The sequence below is a fragment of the Neovison vison genome, chromosome 1, assembly GCF_020171115.1.
Source record: "Neovison vison isolate M4711 chromosome 1, ASM_NN_V1, whole genome shotgun sequence".
Lineage (NCBI taxonomy): Eukaryota > Metazoa > Chordata > Mammalia > Carnivora > Mustelidae > Neogale > Neogale vison.
In genome coordinates, this window is record NC_058091.1 from 53,179,948 (window position 1) to 53,198,794 (window position 18,847).

Sequence of the window (18,847 nt, forward strand, 5' to 3'; positions counted from 1 at the left end):
TGTAGTTTGCTGGGACCCCTGACTAATGAAAGCATGGGGACTGAAAGCCAGTTGTCAGTCAGAGCATTAAGATAGGCATCCCAGTTTAGGACTGGTTCTCTAGAGAGCAGGGGAACCCTTCTCTCGTTCTCCCAAAGGGGTCAAATAGGCTGCACCCCTGATAGCAGAGGAATGGTATTGGGAACAACCTCCTCCAGTCACATCCCTACCTTGGGTGTTCCTCAGTAGTCTATGTTTAAAACACAAATGGTAATTTTCACTTAGCATTGCAACTTTTTTTTTTATTATTTCAAGTGTCTAATATGCTATCTGACAATGGTGGGACATTCAATTCATCTTTGTTGAATTACTAAGTGAATTAATGAATCATGGTTATATTTCTGTGAGTCAGGGAGCTTCATACTAGAGTATGATCAGGGAGCTCCTTCTCAGGTAGTGATTCTTAAATATGGAGGGGCAGCAAACTATCAGAGGAAAACAGTTCTTTCTAGGTTTTTATGAGCAAATGACAAATAATTCCCTAAACTTTAATTTCTACAATGATTGAGAGCAACTTACTAGTAATATACCAGAGGATTTATTTTAAAATATAACATTTGTAAATTTAAATTAGCATGTTATAAGATTTTCTTGAAGACTAAGAGGGTATTTTCCAGGGGGAGTCTGGCTACTACCAAAATGCTGGCAAACACTGAACACGTGCTTACGTGGTAGTAAGAAATCCTGTAATCTTCAAGAATAATTTGTTATCCAACATGAGCTTTTTACAGTTTTCACTTGCTACCATCTGTGCCTTTTAAAGGTAAATTGCTGTTGGTCAAACTTCATAATCGGTTTAGTTTGTTGTGGGTTGTTGGGCTAATGCATATCCTTAGTTTATAATTTTTAAACATTAGACTTCAGGGCATGTCATCAATGTGCCCATTCTAGAGCAAGATTATACCTAAACCCTTCTGATGAAGAGTAAAACTTCATTTGTGGTAACTTGCCTCAGGGCTGAGATTCTGGCAAGTTGAATAAGGCTGGTCAGTGCAGCTGCACTGTGTGTGTGTGTGTGTGTGTGTGTGTGTGTGTGTGTTTGCATTACTTGGATTATAACATCAAAGTAAATGTAATGAGATTACTAGATTATTTTTAAATTTTAAGATACAGTTTTAAAATATAAAATAATGTGTATAACTTTAGGCTCTTCTCTTGCAAAATAAAAGCAGTTCATGAAAGCTGCTAGCAAAAAATTTACTGATTTTCTTTTCTTTTCTTTCAATATTTTATCACCAATTTCTTTTTCTATTGTGAGAGTAGGTGAGAAAAGCATCTGTCCCACTGCACTGGGCCAGGATCAAGAAGTTTGAGATCAGGGATGCCTTCGGCAAAAGATCATGATCCCAGGGTCCTGAAATCGAGTCCTACATTGGGCTCCTTGTTCAGTGCGGAGCCGGCTTCTCTGTCTCCCTGCCACTCTACTGGCTTGTGCTCAATCTCTCTTTCTCTGACAAATAAATAAATAAAATCTTTAAAAAACAAAGTTTGAGATCAGATGTTCCATAATACAGCTGGTTTTCACACACACACAAAAGGAAAAATTGTACAAAGACTTTTGTAAACTCATTCGCACTACTAAAAAACACAAAAACAAAACTCAAATGTTCGTGTCCTGCCATTTATTTATACATAAAGGAAATGATTATCTAGCACTCAGAGCTCAAGGGCTGGGACTAGGGTGAGGCAAATGAAAGTGTCACCTTGGTACAAAATTTAGGGGGCTGTCAAAAAGCTCAGTAAGCAAGATACACAATATTTTAATGCATTAATTTTTAAAATAAAAATCAATGCAAAAAAAAAAATCAATGATGAATAAAATTCCAAAATGAGGATGGTACCTGACTGCAGCTGCACTGACCAGCCTTATTCAACTTGCCAGAATCTCAGCCCTGTGCAGTATATTGGGAAGTTAGATTAATGCTGCATAATTATTATAATAGACACCTTCTTGAGGATCTGAAGGAATTTATGAAAAAGTAACACTTCTTCCTGAGTCATTTGGTAAAACCATGTCCTATCATGTTGCCAAGCTGCTTAACTCTGTTCTGTGCCCTTGCTGGGAAAAAAAAATGTATGTGATTAAAGACTTCTAACTGCATGCAAGCTTGAGTCTTTTGAGGTTCATTCATCTTTAATTACTATCATGTGCCCTTGCTAGTTTTAACCTGCTTTTTCTCTTGGGAGAGAGAGAGAGAGGCATACACACAGGGAGAGTTAAGAAGAATAAAAGAATAAAAATAGTGGAAGAGAAGGGAAATAATGAGAAGGGAAATTAGCATGATCCAGCTGAGAAACCAATGCTGTTAACTTTTAAAATGACATCAGTGTTTCAAAATGGCATCCACTGGATTTAAGATGATGATGAGTGACAACATCTAAAGGAAGCCAAGAGAAAAATTGCTGCTCTGGGGCTAGTGCTGATAAATTTGGAAAATGATAGAAGTGAGAGTGTCGAGAATGTTGGGGAAAAGAACTTGTGAAATCTTACATGGTTTACCTTCCAAGGATGAGAAGTGAGAATGGTTATAGTCAAGTGTAGCTCTGGGTCTTTAGAAGTACTGACTGACAACTGTTCCAGCGAAGGTGTTTGTTTATCTCCAGGATGGATAACCAGGATAAGGTTAAAAAAACTCTCACTTCCCCTTTCCTCCAACAACAGCAAAAATTGTGCTTAAAAGGAATGATAAATTCATGAATGTCTGTGGAACAGAAGGGGGCAAGGAGGGTTTTTGTTGTTGGTTATTTATTTATTTATTTATTTTTAGCACATTTGACTCAGCATCAGATGGATCCCAATGAGGAAGAAAAAGTAAAGGCTTTAATATGCTTAATTTTTATAAATATGGAAATGAATGAAAGAATCACCCATAATCACAGGCAAATATGAGGGATACATGGTACTGTAAAGAAAGTAAAAATATGACTAGATACCAAAGGAACTGAGATTTGCACGGGGTGGAGGGATAGGTGAGGGGGAGATAAAGATCACAAAGAGAGTTAAAAAATAAACCTGTATTGTGGAAAAACTCATTTATAAGACTAAAGAGAATAGTATAATGAATCTCCATATATCCTTCACTTAGCTTCAACAGTTAATCAACAGATAATTGACTAGCCTGGTTTCATCTTTTCCCATTGCCCTGGGTTTTTCTCTGTGCTTCCCTCCCCGGATTATTATTATTTTTTCTTTGTCCTGGATTGTTTTTATAGAAGTTCCAGACATATCTTTTCATTCATAAATATTTCAATATATATTTCTAAAAGACAATGATTCTCTTAAAAATATCCTTAAGCCACCTAAATTTAGTAATAATTTTATAACACAATTTTTCCAATCATCTTATTTTAAAAATAGCTTGAATAAGAATCCAAATATAGGGGCCCCTGGGTGGCTCAGTCCTTAAGCATTTGCCTTCAGCTCAGGTCATGGTGCCAGGGTCCTGGGATCAAGCCACACATCAGACTCCCTGCTCAGCAGGACGCCTGCTTCTCCCTCCCTCACTCCCTCCGCTTGTGTTCCCTTTCTCACTGTGTCTGTCAAATACATGAATAAAGTCTTAAAAAAAAAAAAAAAAAGAATCCTTGGGATGCCTGGGTGGCTCAGTGGGTTAAGCCACTGCCTTCGGCTCGGGTCATGATCTCAGGGTCCTGGGATCGAGTCCCGCATCCGGCTTGCTGCTCAGCAGGGGGCCTGCTTCCCTTCCCCTCTCTCTGCCTGCCTCTATGCCTACTTGTGATCTCTCTCTGTCAAATAAATAAACAAAATCTTTAAAAAAAAAAAAAAAGAATCCAAATATATCCAAATCCAGATTTGTTGATATATCTTTTAAAGTTCTTTTAAAGCTTCCCGCCCCCAGTCTTTTTGCTTCTTGAAATTTATTTATTTAAGAGAGCTGGGTAGTCCTTTACATTTTGGGTTTTTCTAATTGCATCATCACAGTGTCACTTAATATGTTTCTTGCCCCTGTCTTTCTTGTAAACTAGTAAGTAGTTACAGGGGCTTGATCTTATTTGGGTTCTTTTTTTTTTTTTTTTTTTTTTGGTAGGAATATTTCTTGGGTGGAGGTATGTACATATGTATGCAGTGCTTGTCTATCTCTCTTGGGAGACACTGATGGACATTGCCTACATCCATTATTTCATTGGGCATTGCCGAATAGTGGCTTTCTATAATTACTTCTATATTTACTAATGGCATTCTATCATTATTTATTAACTGGGCTATGCCCATAAAGAAAAAAGCTTTAAAGTTAAGTGAGAACATGCTAATCTCATATATATACATTCTTACATATATTCTTGGATCCCCTTCCCTGTTTCTCCTTCTTTACAATCAAGATCTCAAGGAGTAAGTTTCAGATATTTGTCTCCGTGTTTTAAATTTTCTTTTGGTTTTTCGTCAGCTAAGCTTTACTCTCTATTTTATGCCAAAACTCCATAAAAATGCTCATGTGAAGTACTGATGACCCATATTGGCATATCCAATGGGAAAAGCTTTTTAAATTTAAGTTTAAATGAAAACAATGGACATTTTCCTGTTTTCTCCCTTGATCTCTCCAGAGTATTTGGCATTAGGAACATGTCCTGTTTCTTATGCTTCTTTCTGCCATCTTGGTGTCTGGGAATGCACTATTTACTGGATTCCCTCCTGTTTCTCTGGCTATCCTGCTCAAGCTCTTGCATTAAGTTCCTTTATATTTTTTCATCTCAGTGTCTCTTTTCTGTCCTCACTCCTTTTTCTCTCTTAGGTCTACAAAGCTCCTACTTATCTCATTCTCTCTTATGGCTTGAGATTGTACCAGTCCCTGGAGACTCTTGGTCTGTATCTCTGGCCTAGATTTATCTCTAGGAATTCCAGGCTTACCAATAAGCATTGATCTTGAAGGGTTCTCAGCAATCTCCAAGTCAGTTTGTCTTTTGGAACATCATGATCTTCCCCTCCAGGTCTGTTTCTCTTATGTTACCCTATGTGTGATAAGCATGATAAGCACAGATATCAAACTAATAACCTTGACCAGAAGCTGGAAAGTCTGTCCAGATTTCTCCCTTTCCATCCTCACTCAGTCTGTCACCAAATATTAAACTTCACCCAGGGCAACGTCTTCTCTCCTTTTATACTGATCAAGATCTTAGTTTAGACTCCATCATGTTTCTCATCTCGTGTTTTTGTAGTTTCCTAAGTGAGCTCCAGCTTCCTGGACCCACTCCTCTTGTCATATTTCATCACACAGTTATCATATTTCATCATATTCTGAATCCAAAGTTCAGATTCATCCTCTTAACCCACAGGGTGTTTTGTTTGGTTTGTCCATCTTTTCTAGCCTCATTCCAACTCCCAATGTCCCCACAGTTGTCCTTTGCTTCAGTTGAGCTACCGGCTGTCCCTTGAAAATATCTCTCATTTCTCAACGCTGTGTCTTTACATACTGTTTCCACTACACTGGTATTTTAGGCTGTGCAGGCCACATACAGTGTCTGCTCCATATTCTTTTTTGTTATGTTTCACAACCCTTTAAAAATATAAGAACCATTCTTAACTTGAGAACTGTATGATAGAAAATACCAGCCTTGATTAGATGTGGCCTACAGACAACAGTTTGCTGATGTCTTGTGTAGAGCACCCTTTCCTTGCCTTCTCTACTTACAGAGTTCCCATTTAACCTTTAAGACTCAAGAGTCATATCCTCCTGGAAACCTCCTTGACTCCCCTCCCCTGCTTTGACTTTCACTGCCTTTCCTCTGTGTTCACAAACAGGATACGCATCTTTTGCATGTCAATATGATTGTTGGTTTAATTTTCCTTTCCTTTAGAGACTAAATAAATGTCTTAGGAACACAAACTGTTTGTTTTTTTCTCTAAATGTCCAGCAGAGTGCCTAGCATTTAGTGAATGTTCAGTAGATGATTGCCAAGTGAGTAAACAAGAAAAGGTGCCTTACTTGGTGCTGCCAGTAGTACTGACGGCTGCCATTTATTGAGTGCACTCTGTGGAATAGTCACTATCTAAAAACTTCAGAGGGGTAACTTTCACTTTATGTGTTGACATGATAGCCCCATGAAGGAGGTACTTTCATTCCCTCCATTTTATAGATGGGACAGCTGAGGCACAAAGAGGTTAAGGAATATGACCAAGTGCATCGGAATTTCAGCAAGGGAAGGCCTTTTGGGATGGTCTTCAACATATATGTAAAGAACTCACCATAGGCCATGTTCTGGTTACAGGCTACAGCAGTGAATAGAAAACACAAAAATCTTCCTTTCAAGGTATTTACGTTTTAGAGAAGAGAAACAGTCATTTAAAAAAATAAGTAAAATGTATTGTGTAATAAGTGGTATGGAGAACAAAAGTTGCAGGAAAAAGAAATAGAAAGTTCTGTCATGAAATGCACAAGGTCAATAGGGTGGACAAAGAAGTTTTCCCTGAGAAAGTAATATTTGTGCAAAGATCTGAAGGATGTGAGGGGATGATCTATTAGCATATGTGAAGGAGGAGAGAAAGAGTGTTAAGGTGTGCAGTCAGGAGGTAAGGGAGAAGGGGTGATAACGTAGGTCTTTCAGGTCATTGCAGTGATTTGGCTTCACTCAGAGTCAAATAGGAAACTACTGGAAGGCTTGCAGCAGAGGAGTGACACGATCTGACTTACCATTTTTTTTTTAAGAGATTTTATTTATCTACAGAGATCACAAGTAAGCAGAGAGGCAGGCAGAGAGAGAAGGACGCAGGCTCCCCGCTGAGCAGAGAGCCCAATGTGGGGCTCGATCCCAGGACCCTGAGATCATGGCCTGAGTGGAAGGCAGAGGCTTAACCCAGTGAGCCACCCAGGTGCCCTGATTTGTCATTTTTTAAGAATCACTCTGGCTTCTAGGCAGAGAACAGACTGAAGGTGAGCAAGGGTTGAAGCTGGGAGTCGGACCTGGTGGCCATTTCAATAATCCAGATAAGAGATGATTGGTGGCCTGGGCCAGGGTGATAGCAATAGAAGAAGTGAGAAGTAATTGGATTTGGAACCTCTTTTGAAGGTAGAATTAATAAAATTTGCTAAAAAATTGTGGCGATGTGGGAGAAAGAAAGGACTCCAGGATGACTCTAGATCTGATCTGGGGCCTAAGCATCTGGAAGAATTTAGTTGTAGCTGACTGACATGGGGTAGATGTGATTGGAACCATAGGGGAGGGCTGGAAGCTCAGAAGAGAAAAAGAGTAACAGCCCACTGTGCTGGGAGCTAAGTGCATGACAGTGTCCTTGCTACTGAATGGACTGGCGTCAACAGGAGAGAGATCTCGAGAGTGTGTGAAGAGCTCTGTGCAAATTCACCTATCTTTTTATTAATGATCGGAGTCATTTCGCCATTGACACAATGCTAGGTATAAGTTGGCATCATTTGGATAACAAACCAGAGTCCAAGGAAGATCTTGACAATTCCAGAAGGACAGGCTGACATAGCAAGATGAAGTTAACCTAAACAAAAACAAAGTCTTGCAAATTTGATGTGTTCAAGTAATATCTATTCGAAGAATGGCACTGTTGTTAAAAGCATTTTGTTGGTTGTCGAGCAGATCTGGTTCAAAATCCCAACCTACGCCTTCTCCCTTTGATTAAGTCAAATAACTTGTGTTATTTATAAAATGGTACAGTAATGCCTTGTTCAAAGTGTTGTGGTAATAATGAGGTGAAATAATAAAGTACTTAACACGCTGCCTAAGATGCAATAGGTAGTTGGTAAATAAGTTTTTTTTTTTTTTTTTTTCTGAAAGACTTGGTAACCTTTATTTTCGGCATCTTGAAATAATACTAGAACTAGAGGTTTTCTAGTACTTGAAACATGTCTTCCCCAGAACATTTTCCTATCAGGTTCCCCAACCCCAGCTGAAAGTGTTAGCTCTCTTCTCTAGCTTTCCTATCTTTCTGCCTTAAGATTAATAATCTATTTTATATTTTCTATTACATTTTAAGTCACTCTCTTATAATATTTGTTTACAACCTTTCTCCCTTAATCTGACATTTGGAATACTTTCTAGGGCCTCTCATTTATTTATTTAATTTTTAAAAAGATTTTATTTATTTGGTGGGGAGAGAGAGAGCATGAGGTGGGGGGGGGGGGTTAGTGAGGAGGAGTAGAGGGAGAGGGAGAGCAGGTTCCTTGTTGAGCAGGGAGCCCAATGCTGATGCCAGGGCTCAATCCCAGGACCCTGGGATCATGACCTGAGAGGAAGGCAGAGGCATAACTCACTGAGCACCCAGCTGCCCTATCTAGGGCCTTTTATATTCATTTCATCACTACATTTTTTATTGAGATACAATATACATATAACAAAATTCACCAATTTTAATGACCCAAATTGACGCATCTTGACTTATCTATGTAACCACAAACAATTATAGAACATTTGGATCTACACTTTTCAAGTCTTTTTCTAGTTGAAAATAATTGAAATTTCTAAACATTTGTAAAGGATAAATTTACAAATTAAAAAATATAGCTTTATTCAGCGTGAAAAGAGAAATGAGGAATACACTTAAGAATAGTTATTTAGAAAGGCAGTAGAATTCTGAAAATCTGTCAGATCATTTCCTTGTCTTCGTTTCATCCTTTAAGCAGGATAAGTGGCTTGTTGAAAATTAAGAACTTGCCAAGAATAAATTTGATTTCAGGATGCTTAGGGTTCTGCCTGTATCTGCGATGAGAATCAGGGTACTAATTCATCTTAGTCTTGGTCTTCTGGTTTGTTTCCTTTTTATGCTAATCTGCTTAGAATCAGAGCGTGGCTGAAGAATGGCAAGATGGGCAGAGAGGGGGTCATGAGACCAGTTGGCACAAACAACACCCACACCTTCTTATTCTGCTCCTTAAATAGCATAATTACATGGCAACGGGGTCCAGTAATGTAGGCAAATTAATTGTTTAAAGCACAAAGTAAAATTTTAACTATTGGGATATTGTTTGAAAAAAGGAGACATAATATGCCACAGTCATTATGTATTGTGACTAGTTACATGATAGTACTTCTGAATTCTTGTTTGATGTAAAAATGAGGATTTCTAGATAGAAGGGAAGAAAAAAAAAGCCCACCTGAAGTAGAAGGTAAAGTGACGAGGGAGGGAGGGACCTAAATGGATACAAGTGCCCCCTTCCTTTGGCACGCCAGTGTCGTTCCATGGGTCTCTCCTGGTGTATCTCTCTCCTCTTACCTCTCTTGCCAGGCCTTCACTAGCTCCTCCTCATTCTTTTTACCTCTTATTTCTGGGCATTTCCCAAAGAGTTGTCTCTATCCTTTCCTTTTTCTTTCTCTCTCTGTAGTTTCTCCTTTGGAGATCAAAATTATTTCCATGTGTAAGGCAATATCACCACCCCCCCCTTATTGAAATGAAAAGCCAGGAATTACCAAGCTTTAGCAAGGTAAAGTTTCTGTGTAGGTAGGGATGGTTGACAAAACAGTCTCAGGATCTCCTGTAACTTTTCTTTCTTCCTGAGACTTCTCTTGCTTTAATTACTACCATTCCTCCCACTAGACCCCAGATGTACACTGCCTCAACATTAGACTTCTGGTCCAGGTGTGGGTAAATTACCCTCTCTTGTTTCTCTGTAGCCAAAGTTGGGATATTTTCTTAAAAAGAACTAAAACCATGAGAGACTTTCAATCTCACCAAACAAACTGAGGTTTGCTAGGAGTTGAGGGGGTAGGGATAGGGTAGCTGGGTTATGGACATTGGAGAGGGCATGTGCTATGGTGAGTGCTGTGAAATGTGTAAGCCTGATCATTCACAGACCTGTACCCCTGGGGCAAATAATCCATTATATGTTAAATAAATAAATAAATAAAACTAAAACCAGCAAACAAAACAAAAAACGAAAGGATGCTAAAACCTATGAGAGAAACACAAAAACTTTACTTCAGCCTGGTGTACAAAATATTATTTAGGGTTCCAATTTTCCCAGAGGCCCTTCATGGGATATCTGGAGGTTGGTCATCATCCAGTATGAAAGATAAACGTATTGTAAGAGAGACCTTCCCAGTCCACACAGAGAGGGCTCCGTCTCGCTTTTGGTTTCCACTTAGGAGATACACTTCTTCTCCAGGAGACTGCTGACTGGAAAGACCACAGTCTTCAAGAGAGGCCACTGCTCACTAGACCAGAGCCCCTTATTGTCTAATGACCCCTAGTAATATCAAATTGCTGGCCTTGTAACAACCACAATATCCATTCAACAAAAATTTATACCCAGCATTGTGAGGGATTTCTGTTCACACATCTCTGTGTAAGACGACTTGAGCTCTATTTCTACCTCAAGATTATTTATTTGTTCTTTCTTTCATTTATCCATCAGTCACTATATTTTGAGCACTTCCTATTTGTCAGGCATTGTGCTATGGGGCAAACAAGACAAACATGGCACGTATCCTCATGCAACTTGTATTAACAAGGGTCATCAGGCATTACAAAATTGTAAGTGGGAAGAGCATGTGCCTCTTGATCTCAGGGTTGTGAGTTTGAGCCCCATGGTGGGTGTAGAGATTACTTACAAATAAAATCTTTTTTAAAAATGTGTAAGTTCATTAGTCTTATAAAGGAGGACTTTAGGGTATTATGGGAGTCTATGAGCAGATCTAACTGAATCAGGTTGGTCAGGAAGACTTCTGGAGGAAGTGACATTTAATTGAAACTTGAAGGATAAAATCAGCCAGATATATTCAGGTGTGTGTGCCAGAGTGAAAGGAAGAGGAGGTAGGAAATACCAGGGAGTCCCTGAACGCGCCCGATCTTGTCTGATCTCAGAAGCTAAGCAGGGTCAGACCTGGTTAGTACTTGGATGGGAGGAAATGCCAGGGAGAAGGCACAGCATATTTAAGGAATGTTAGCAGCTTAGATCAGAGAGGAAAGACTGACTTCAGTTGAACCTGCCAAGGTGCTGAGGAATCCAATCGTGCTAGGCCATGTTAAGGAATTTTCACCTCTATTCTTAGAGCAACAAGAAGGCATGGAGAGCCAGGATTCCATTACAACTTATGATTATATTCAAATTTGGGTAAGAGTAAGTAATAATAATAATTACAACTTAAAAATAGCTGAAACTACGCTCAGCATGGGTCAGGCACTGTTGTAACTGCTTTCCATATATTAAGTAACATGCATCTCACACAAACCCTATCAACTAGGTACTATTTTGATGCCCAATTTATAAGTGAGAAAAGTGAGATATAGCGATAGATATATCATATTATGTAACTCATCCAAGATCACACAGCTCACAGGTGGCAGGGCTTGTGAGGAAACCCATTAAGAAGCTTCTGCAGAATTATCAGCAAAAGACACTCGGGTCTTGGATGGAAGTAAATGACAGTGGGGATCATTAGGGATGGCCTTAGGATATAAAAGAGCTGTACAATTTATAGGATTTACATCAAAAGTACTACATTTCCAACGTTTGGTATACTTAAAAATTATCTCATTATGGAAAGAACACTTAACATGAGATCTACCCTCTTAACAAATTTTTAAGTGTACAATACAGTTTTATTAAATATGGCCAAACACTTTTTAACTTGATTATCTTGCTGTCAGTTACCTCAATTTTCTACCATGACTCTTTCTCATCAGTTTTTCCCATTCCTGTCAAAGGTTTTATCTGTAATTATGCAGACCGAAAGCTTCAAAGTAATTTTTTTCTATTTCTCTCTCCCTTTTTCCTAGTGAGTGAACAGTCACAAATCCCATGCCAGTTGCCTTTGGCAAAATCCTCACAATTCATCCCATCCTTCCCATCGCCAATGTCTTCCCTATAGGTATTTTAAGTGCAAGTCTTCTTGCTCAGAAGGATCTCAGCAGGCTGTCCTCACTGAGTCACACAGTTTTACCTTGTTTCTCCATCTAATCTTCAGCTAAACCAATGCTGTAACTGAATTTTAAGAGAATGCAGAGAAAGAGGGGCGCCTGGGTGGCTCAGTGGGTTAAGGCCTCTGCTTTCGGCTCGGGTCATGACCCCAGGATCCTGGGATCGAACCCCACATCAGGTTTTCTGCTCAGCATGAAGCCTGCTTCCCCCACCTCTCTCTCTGCCTGCCTCGCTGCCTACTTGTGATCTCTCCTGTCAAATAAATAAATTCTTAAAAAAAAAAAAAAGAGAGAGAGAGAATGCAGAGAATGGACTGTGTATTGCTGTTGGATCCACTTTAACTAAGAGATGGGAACGATTTAAGAAGTCATAGAAGGGAGAAGGAGAGAGCTTAAGGGACAGAGGAAAGAAGGGGGGAATAATCACAGCTAGGAGGACCTGAGAAATGTAGTTTCTTGGAAGCCAAATTCCTGCCCTGGTCACAGGATTTCCTACTCATGAGAAAGCCTTCGATTTTTCTCTGGTTGAAACATTAGTACCTCAGGTTTTACTACCAAAGACAAGTTACAGACATGAAAATATTTACAGATTCAACACAAAAAGCACTGGACAGACTTTTCAGATGTCTACTCTCTAGTTCTTAACATTTATTTTTGTGTTTTTGACACCCACGTATTGAGTCTATACATCAGTCACTTTACTTCTACTATTTTGAATTTGAGAACAATCCTGTGAGGTAGGTGTTAACATCCTTCTCTTTGTAAGTAAAAAAACTGAGGGTCGGAGAGTTTTGGGAATTGGCCAGAGGTTACAGTTGGAACATGAGAGACAGAGTTCAGGTACAACTATGTCTGACCCCAAAGCCCATGTTTTAGGCACTCCAGCCCACTGTCTGTAATAGTATGGAGGCATAAGGTATTTAAAGAAATTGTTTTAGAAATTTTAACATTTTGGGATGCCTGGGTGGCTCAGTTGTTAAGCATCTGCCTTTGGCTCAGGTCATGATCCTGGGTCCTGGGATCGAGCCCCTCAGAGGGCTCCCTGCTCAGCAGGGTGTCTGCTTCTCCCTCTTCCACTCTCCCTGCTGGTGTTCTCTCTCTCACTGTATTTCCGTCAAGTAAATAAAATCTTAAAAAAAAAAAAAAAAAAAAGAAAGAAATTTTAACATTTTAAGCCTGGAGTTGAAAGCGCTGATGTTTTCAATGAATTCATCTCAGATAGTCTAGGTAAGGTTAAGGAATTTGAAAATATCCCTAAAGTCTCTCCTACTCTGTAGTTCTATGACATTATTTTAGTTGTTTTGACTTAAGTAAAAAGAAAAGATGATCAAGAAAAAGCCCTTTTCCACACATAAGAACCACACTTAATGAAATAATTATAACATTGCTCTTGTGAACCTGTAGGATTTGAAAACAATCTTTATCTTTTACTGGAGGAATAAAGTCATAATGGATTTTGGAAATTATGTATTTAGTTAATAGATGCTTAGACACAAGGGGAGGTTTGTAAAATTAAATTCCAGAAAAAAATTTAATGACATCACAAGATCATTTCTATAATAATTCTCTAACACCACAAATAGCTTCGATGTTTGTCCAGTCATTTCTTGCCCAATGCAATGTGAGACTATTAGCTTCTATTTACTTGGCCAACAGCTAATATAGTCATAAATACAAAATAAATCATTCAGAATAACTAAGGTAGATAAGACAAAATATATTGAAAGAATAAAACATACTTAAACCAAATATGTATTGTTTATAACTTACTTCTCTGATAAACATATTGATATTAAAATGCATTCTTAGACTACAGAAAGTGAATATGATTATTTCAACTCTGTTTTTACAGGTAACTGAAAATAACTATGAGAAATTGTTGCAAGCTATGAAGGGGAATGGGAGATACAGACTTCTGGTTATGGAATGAATAAGTCACGGGCATAAAAGGCACAGCATAGGGAATAGAGTCAATGATGTTGTAATAGTGTTGGATGGTGGCAGATGGTAGCTACACTTGTGGTGAGCACAACACAATATTCAGAGTTGTTGAATCATATGTTGTACACCTAAAATTAATGTAACTTTGTGTGTTGACTCTACTTCAATGAAAGAAATTGGTGCAAGTTAACTGACCAACATAAAGATGGCGAGTAGTTACTCTGGAGTCTTCATATTTGTACTTTTTAATGCTATACATAAACACCATAGAGAAAATGTATTTCATACATGTGAAACATAATAATCCCTCTGGTGGCCATATCTTTGCATTGATAATAACTCAGATTTCTTCCCTACATAGTTCTCTTATTTACAAAATCATTTAGGGGCACCTGGGTGGCTCAGTCGGTTAAGAGTCTGCTTTCAGCTCAGGTCATGATTCCAGGGTCCTGGGATTGAGCCCCTCATCGGGTTCCCTGCTCAGTGGAGAGCCAGCTTCTCCCTCTCCCTCTGCTGCTCCCCCTAGTTGTGCAGTACCTCTGTGTCTGTGTCAAATAAATAAATAAAATCTTTAAAAAATAAAAAATTCATTTAAAATAAATTTTTAAAAATTATTTTACATTTCTTTTTTCTTCATTTATTTTAAATTCTGTGCCGGTTCTTCATTAGCTGAAGTTAGTTTATGTAGATCAGCTTTTTATCAGAAAGTTTGCCTTGCTTTGTCCCTAGGTGATAATTGCCTACAAAATTAAAAAAATCCCAAGTTCTTTTTTTTTTTTTTTAAGATTTTATTTATTTGACAGAGAGAGAGTAGGCAGAGAGGCAGGCAGAGAGAGAGGAGGAAGCAGGCTCCCTGCTGAGCAGAGAGCCCGATGCAGGACTGGATCCCAGGACCCTGGGATCATGGCCTGAGCCTAAGACAGAGGCTTTAACCCATGGAGCCACCCAGGCACCCCTCCAAGTACTTTATTTTCTGCACCCGCCCTTTCATTTAAAATAAAATGATCCTTTAAAATAATAAGATGCAGAGGTGAGAAGCAAGGATCCCAGAGCCCTACTGCCTGAGTTTGAATGCCAACATTGCCACTTCCTGACGGTGGGTCCCATGCAAGTACCGTTTCTCACGTTCCTTCTCAGGATGGCAGTAGCAGTACATGTCTCACAGGATTGCTATGAAGAAAAAATAAATGCATCACACACATAGTGCCTGGAATACAGAAAACACTATTTAAATAGTCTTTTGTTATTGTACAACCTAAGTGTTACCCAATGTCTTATTGAAGTATTATATATCTGCAGAAAGACACTCATAAGAGTTCAACTTACTGAAATGTAATGGGCTGACCAAGCCTTTGTAAACAGCACATAAATCATGAAACAGAAACTAGTACCTGAAAAGTACGGAAACTAGTCCTCTTCATACCCACTTCTGGTCACTACCCCTCCCTAAGAGTAATCAGTACCCTGACTTCTGATTAATTTCATTAATACTACCTGTTAAGCCTCGATATTGCAGCAGTTAATAGGTATTTACTATAATAACATTTCATTTTTAAAAAATTTTAAAAATTAAAACATTTTAAAAATTTAAAAAATATTTTATTTATTTATTTGACAGAGAGAGATAGTGAGAGAGGGAACACAAGTAGGGGGAGTGGGAGAGAGAGAAGCAGGCTCCCTGCTTAGCAGGGAGCCTGATGTGGGACTTGATCCCTGGACCCAGGGATCATGACCTGAGCCAAAGACAGATGCTCAACAACTGAGCCACCCAGATGCCCCTGACATTTCATTTTTATTTATTATCCAAGACAAACCTACTTGCTGACGAAACTTTTAATATGTATAACAATAAATATACACAAATGTAATATATGACATATATAATATAATAACATATAATATTTTAATATATTTTGTTTCCTAGATTGAAAAAGCTCCTTGAACAAGAAAAGGCTTACCAAGCCCGAAAAGAAAAGGAAAATGCTAAGCGGCTCAATAAACTGAGAGATGAGCTTGTAAAACTCAAGTCATTTGCACTCATGCTGGTGGATGAAAGGCAAATGCATATCGAGCAACTTGGCCTCCAGAGCCAGAAAGTACAGGATCTTACTCAGAAACTGAGGGAAGAAGAAGAAAAGCTCAAAGCCGTCACCTCCAAATCTAAAGAAGACAGGCAGAAACTGCTCAAGTTAGAAGTGGATTTTGAACACAAGTCTTCGAGGTTTTCCCAAGAGCATGAAGAGATGAATGCGAAGTTGGCTAATCAAGAGTCTCACAACAGGCAACTTAGGCTCAAGCTGGTCGGCTTAACTCAGAGAATCGAGGAGTTGGAAGAGACCAACAAAAACCTCCAAAAGGCAGAGGAAGAACTTCAGGAATTAAGAGATAAAATTGCCAAAGGGGAATGTGGCAATTCCAGCCTGATGGCAGAAGTGGAAAATCTCCGAAAACGTGTGCTCGAAATGGAGGGTAAAGACGAGGAGATCACTAAAACTGAGACCCAGTGCCGGGAACTGCGGAAGAAGCTGCAGGAGGAGGAACACCATAGCCGGGAGCTCAAACTGGAAGTGGAGAAATTACAGAAGAGAATGTCTGAACTGGAGAAGCTGGAGGAAGCATTTAGCAGGAGTAAATCTGAGTGCAGCCAGCTACATGTAAATCTGGAGAAAGAGAAGAACTTAACCAAAGACCTGTTGAATGAACTGGAGGTGGTCAAGAGTCGAGTTAAAGAACTGGAATGTTCTGAAAGTCGATTAGAAAAGGCTGAATTAAGTCTCAAAGATGATCTTACAAAGTTGAAGTCATTCACTGTGATGCTGGTTGATGAAAGGAAAAATATGATGGAAAAAATAAAGCAAGAGGAGAGAAAAGTAGATGGACTCAATAAAAATTTTAAGGTGGAACAAGGAAAGGTTATGGATGTAACTGAGAAACTAATTGAAGAAAGTAAGAAGCTTTTGAAACTGAAATCTGAAATGGAGGAAAAGGTATACAATTTGACGAAAGAAAGAGATGAGTTAATAGGTAAACTGAAGAATGAAGAAGAAAAATCCTCTGAATTAAGCTGCAGTGTTGACTTATTAAAGAAGAGACTTGATGGGATAGAGGAAGTGGAAAGAGAAATAACAAGAGGAAGGTCTTGGAAAGGGTCTGAGCTCACCTGCCCAGAAGATAACAAGATAAAGGAACTGACACTGGAAATTGAGAGACTGAAGAAACGCCTCCAACAACTGGAGGTGGTTGAGGGGGATTTAATGAAGACAGAGGATGAGTACGATCAGTTGGAGCAGAAATTTAGAACTGAGCAGGACAAGGCCAATTTCCTCTCTCAACAACTGGAGGAGATAAAGCACCAGATTGCCAAGAATAAGGCAATCGAGAAAGGTGAGGTGGTGAGTCAGGAAGCAGAGCTGAGACACAGGTTCCGGTTAGAAGAAGCTAAAAGTCGAGACCTAAAAGCCGAAGTCCAAGCTCTTAAAGAGAAGATCCATGAATTAATGAACAAAGAAGATCAGCTTTCTCAATTGCAAGTGGATTATTCTGTCCTTCAACAAAGGTTTATGGAAGAAGAAAATAAGAACAAAAACATGGGGCAGGAGGTCCTCAATCTGACCAAAGAGTTGGAGCTTTCTAAACGGTACAGCCGAGCTCTTAGACCCAGTATGAATGGAAGAAGAATGGTGGATATTCCAGTGACGTCGACTGGAGTGCAGACAGATGTTGTCAGCAGTGAGGCAGCTGAGGAAGAAACACCAGCAGTATTTATACGGAAATCCTTCCAAGAAGAAAATCATATCATGAGTAACCTTCGACAGGTGGGATTGAAGAAACCTATGGAACGATCCTCTGTTCTAGACAGATATCCTCCAGCAGCAAATGAGCTCACTATGAGAAAGTCTTGGATTCCATGGATGAGAAAAAGGGAAAATGGGCCCCCAATCACTCACGAGAAAGGGCCTCGAACAAACGCCAGTCCAGGGCACCCAGGAGAGCTGGTCCTTTCGCCAAAGCAAGGCCAGCCTCTGCATATTCGAGTGACACCAGACCATGAGAATAGTACGGCAACTTTGGAAATAACCAGCCCGACATCTGAAGAATTTTTTTCTAGTACCACGGTCATTCCTACCTTAGGGAATCAGAAACCAAGGATAACCATTATTCCGTCACCAAATGTTATGGCTCAAAAACCAAAAAGTGGAGATGCTGCTCTCGGCACAGAACGAGCCATGTCCCCAGTCACAATTACTACATTTTCTAGAGAGAAGACCCCAGAAGGCGGAAGAGGTATGTTTGCAGACAGGCCCACATCCCCCATTCAGATAATGACGGTATCTACATCGGCAGCACCAGCTGAGATGGGAGTCTCTCCAGAATCCCAGGAAATGCCCATGGGAAGGACTGTCCTCAAAGTCACCCCAGAAAAACAGACTGCTCCAACTCCACTACGGAAATATAACTCCAATGCCAATATCATAACCACGGAAGACAATAAAATTCACATTCATTTAGGTTCTCAGTTTAAACGATCCCCTGGGACTTCGGCTGAAGGAGCTAGTCCAGTTATTACTGTCCGACCTGTTAATGTGACAGCTGAAAAGGAGGTTTCCACTGGCACTGTCCTTCGCTCTCCTAGGAACCATCTCTCATCAAGGCCTGGCGCGAGCAAGGTGACGAGCACTATCACCATAACACCGGTCACAACTTCATCTACTCGAGGAACCCAGTCAGTGGTGAGTAGAAGACGCTCTAAATTTTAGGCCCAGGGAGGGCGAAGTGAGTCGTGGGAATCACCCAGGGCCCGAAATGAAACAAAAGCACATGCCGCTAGCTCTGAGTCCACTAGCAGATATTTCCTAGAGGACAAACTACACCAAAGAAATGAAAATAAAAAGTGGCCTAATATTTTAATAAATTGAACTAATTTGGAGTGAAATTTTTTTTCATGTAAATTATGGAGGCCCCCCAAATTCTTGCAAAGATGGCCTCTTCATAATGTCAACATATGCTAATAATCAGGCTTAAAGTTTAATT

At 39.4% G+C, this 18,847-nt stretch overlaps 1 protein-coding gene across 3 annotated transcripts in view; it reads left to right on the top strand.

Moving 5' to 3' along the window:
* Positions 1-18,847, top strand: part of FILIP1 (filamin A interacting protein 1) — a 183,245-nt gene that overhangs the window by 143,908 nt on the left and 20,490 nt on the right. For all 3 annotated transcript variants that reach the window (XM_044246991.1, XM_044246988.1, XM_044246993.1), the window contains exon 5: positions 15,741-18,546. In XM_044246991.1, the coding sequence (XP_044102926.1) occupies positions 15,741-18,546 (2,806 nt within the window). The remainder of the gene's footprint in view (positions 1-15,740; positions 18,547-18,847) is intronic.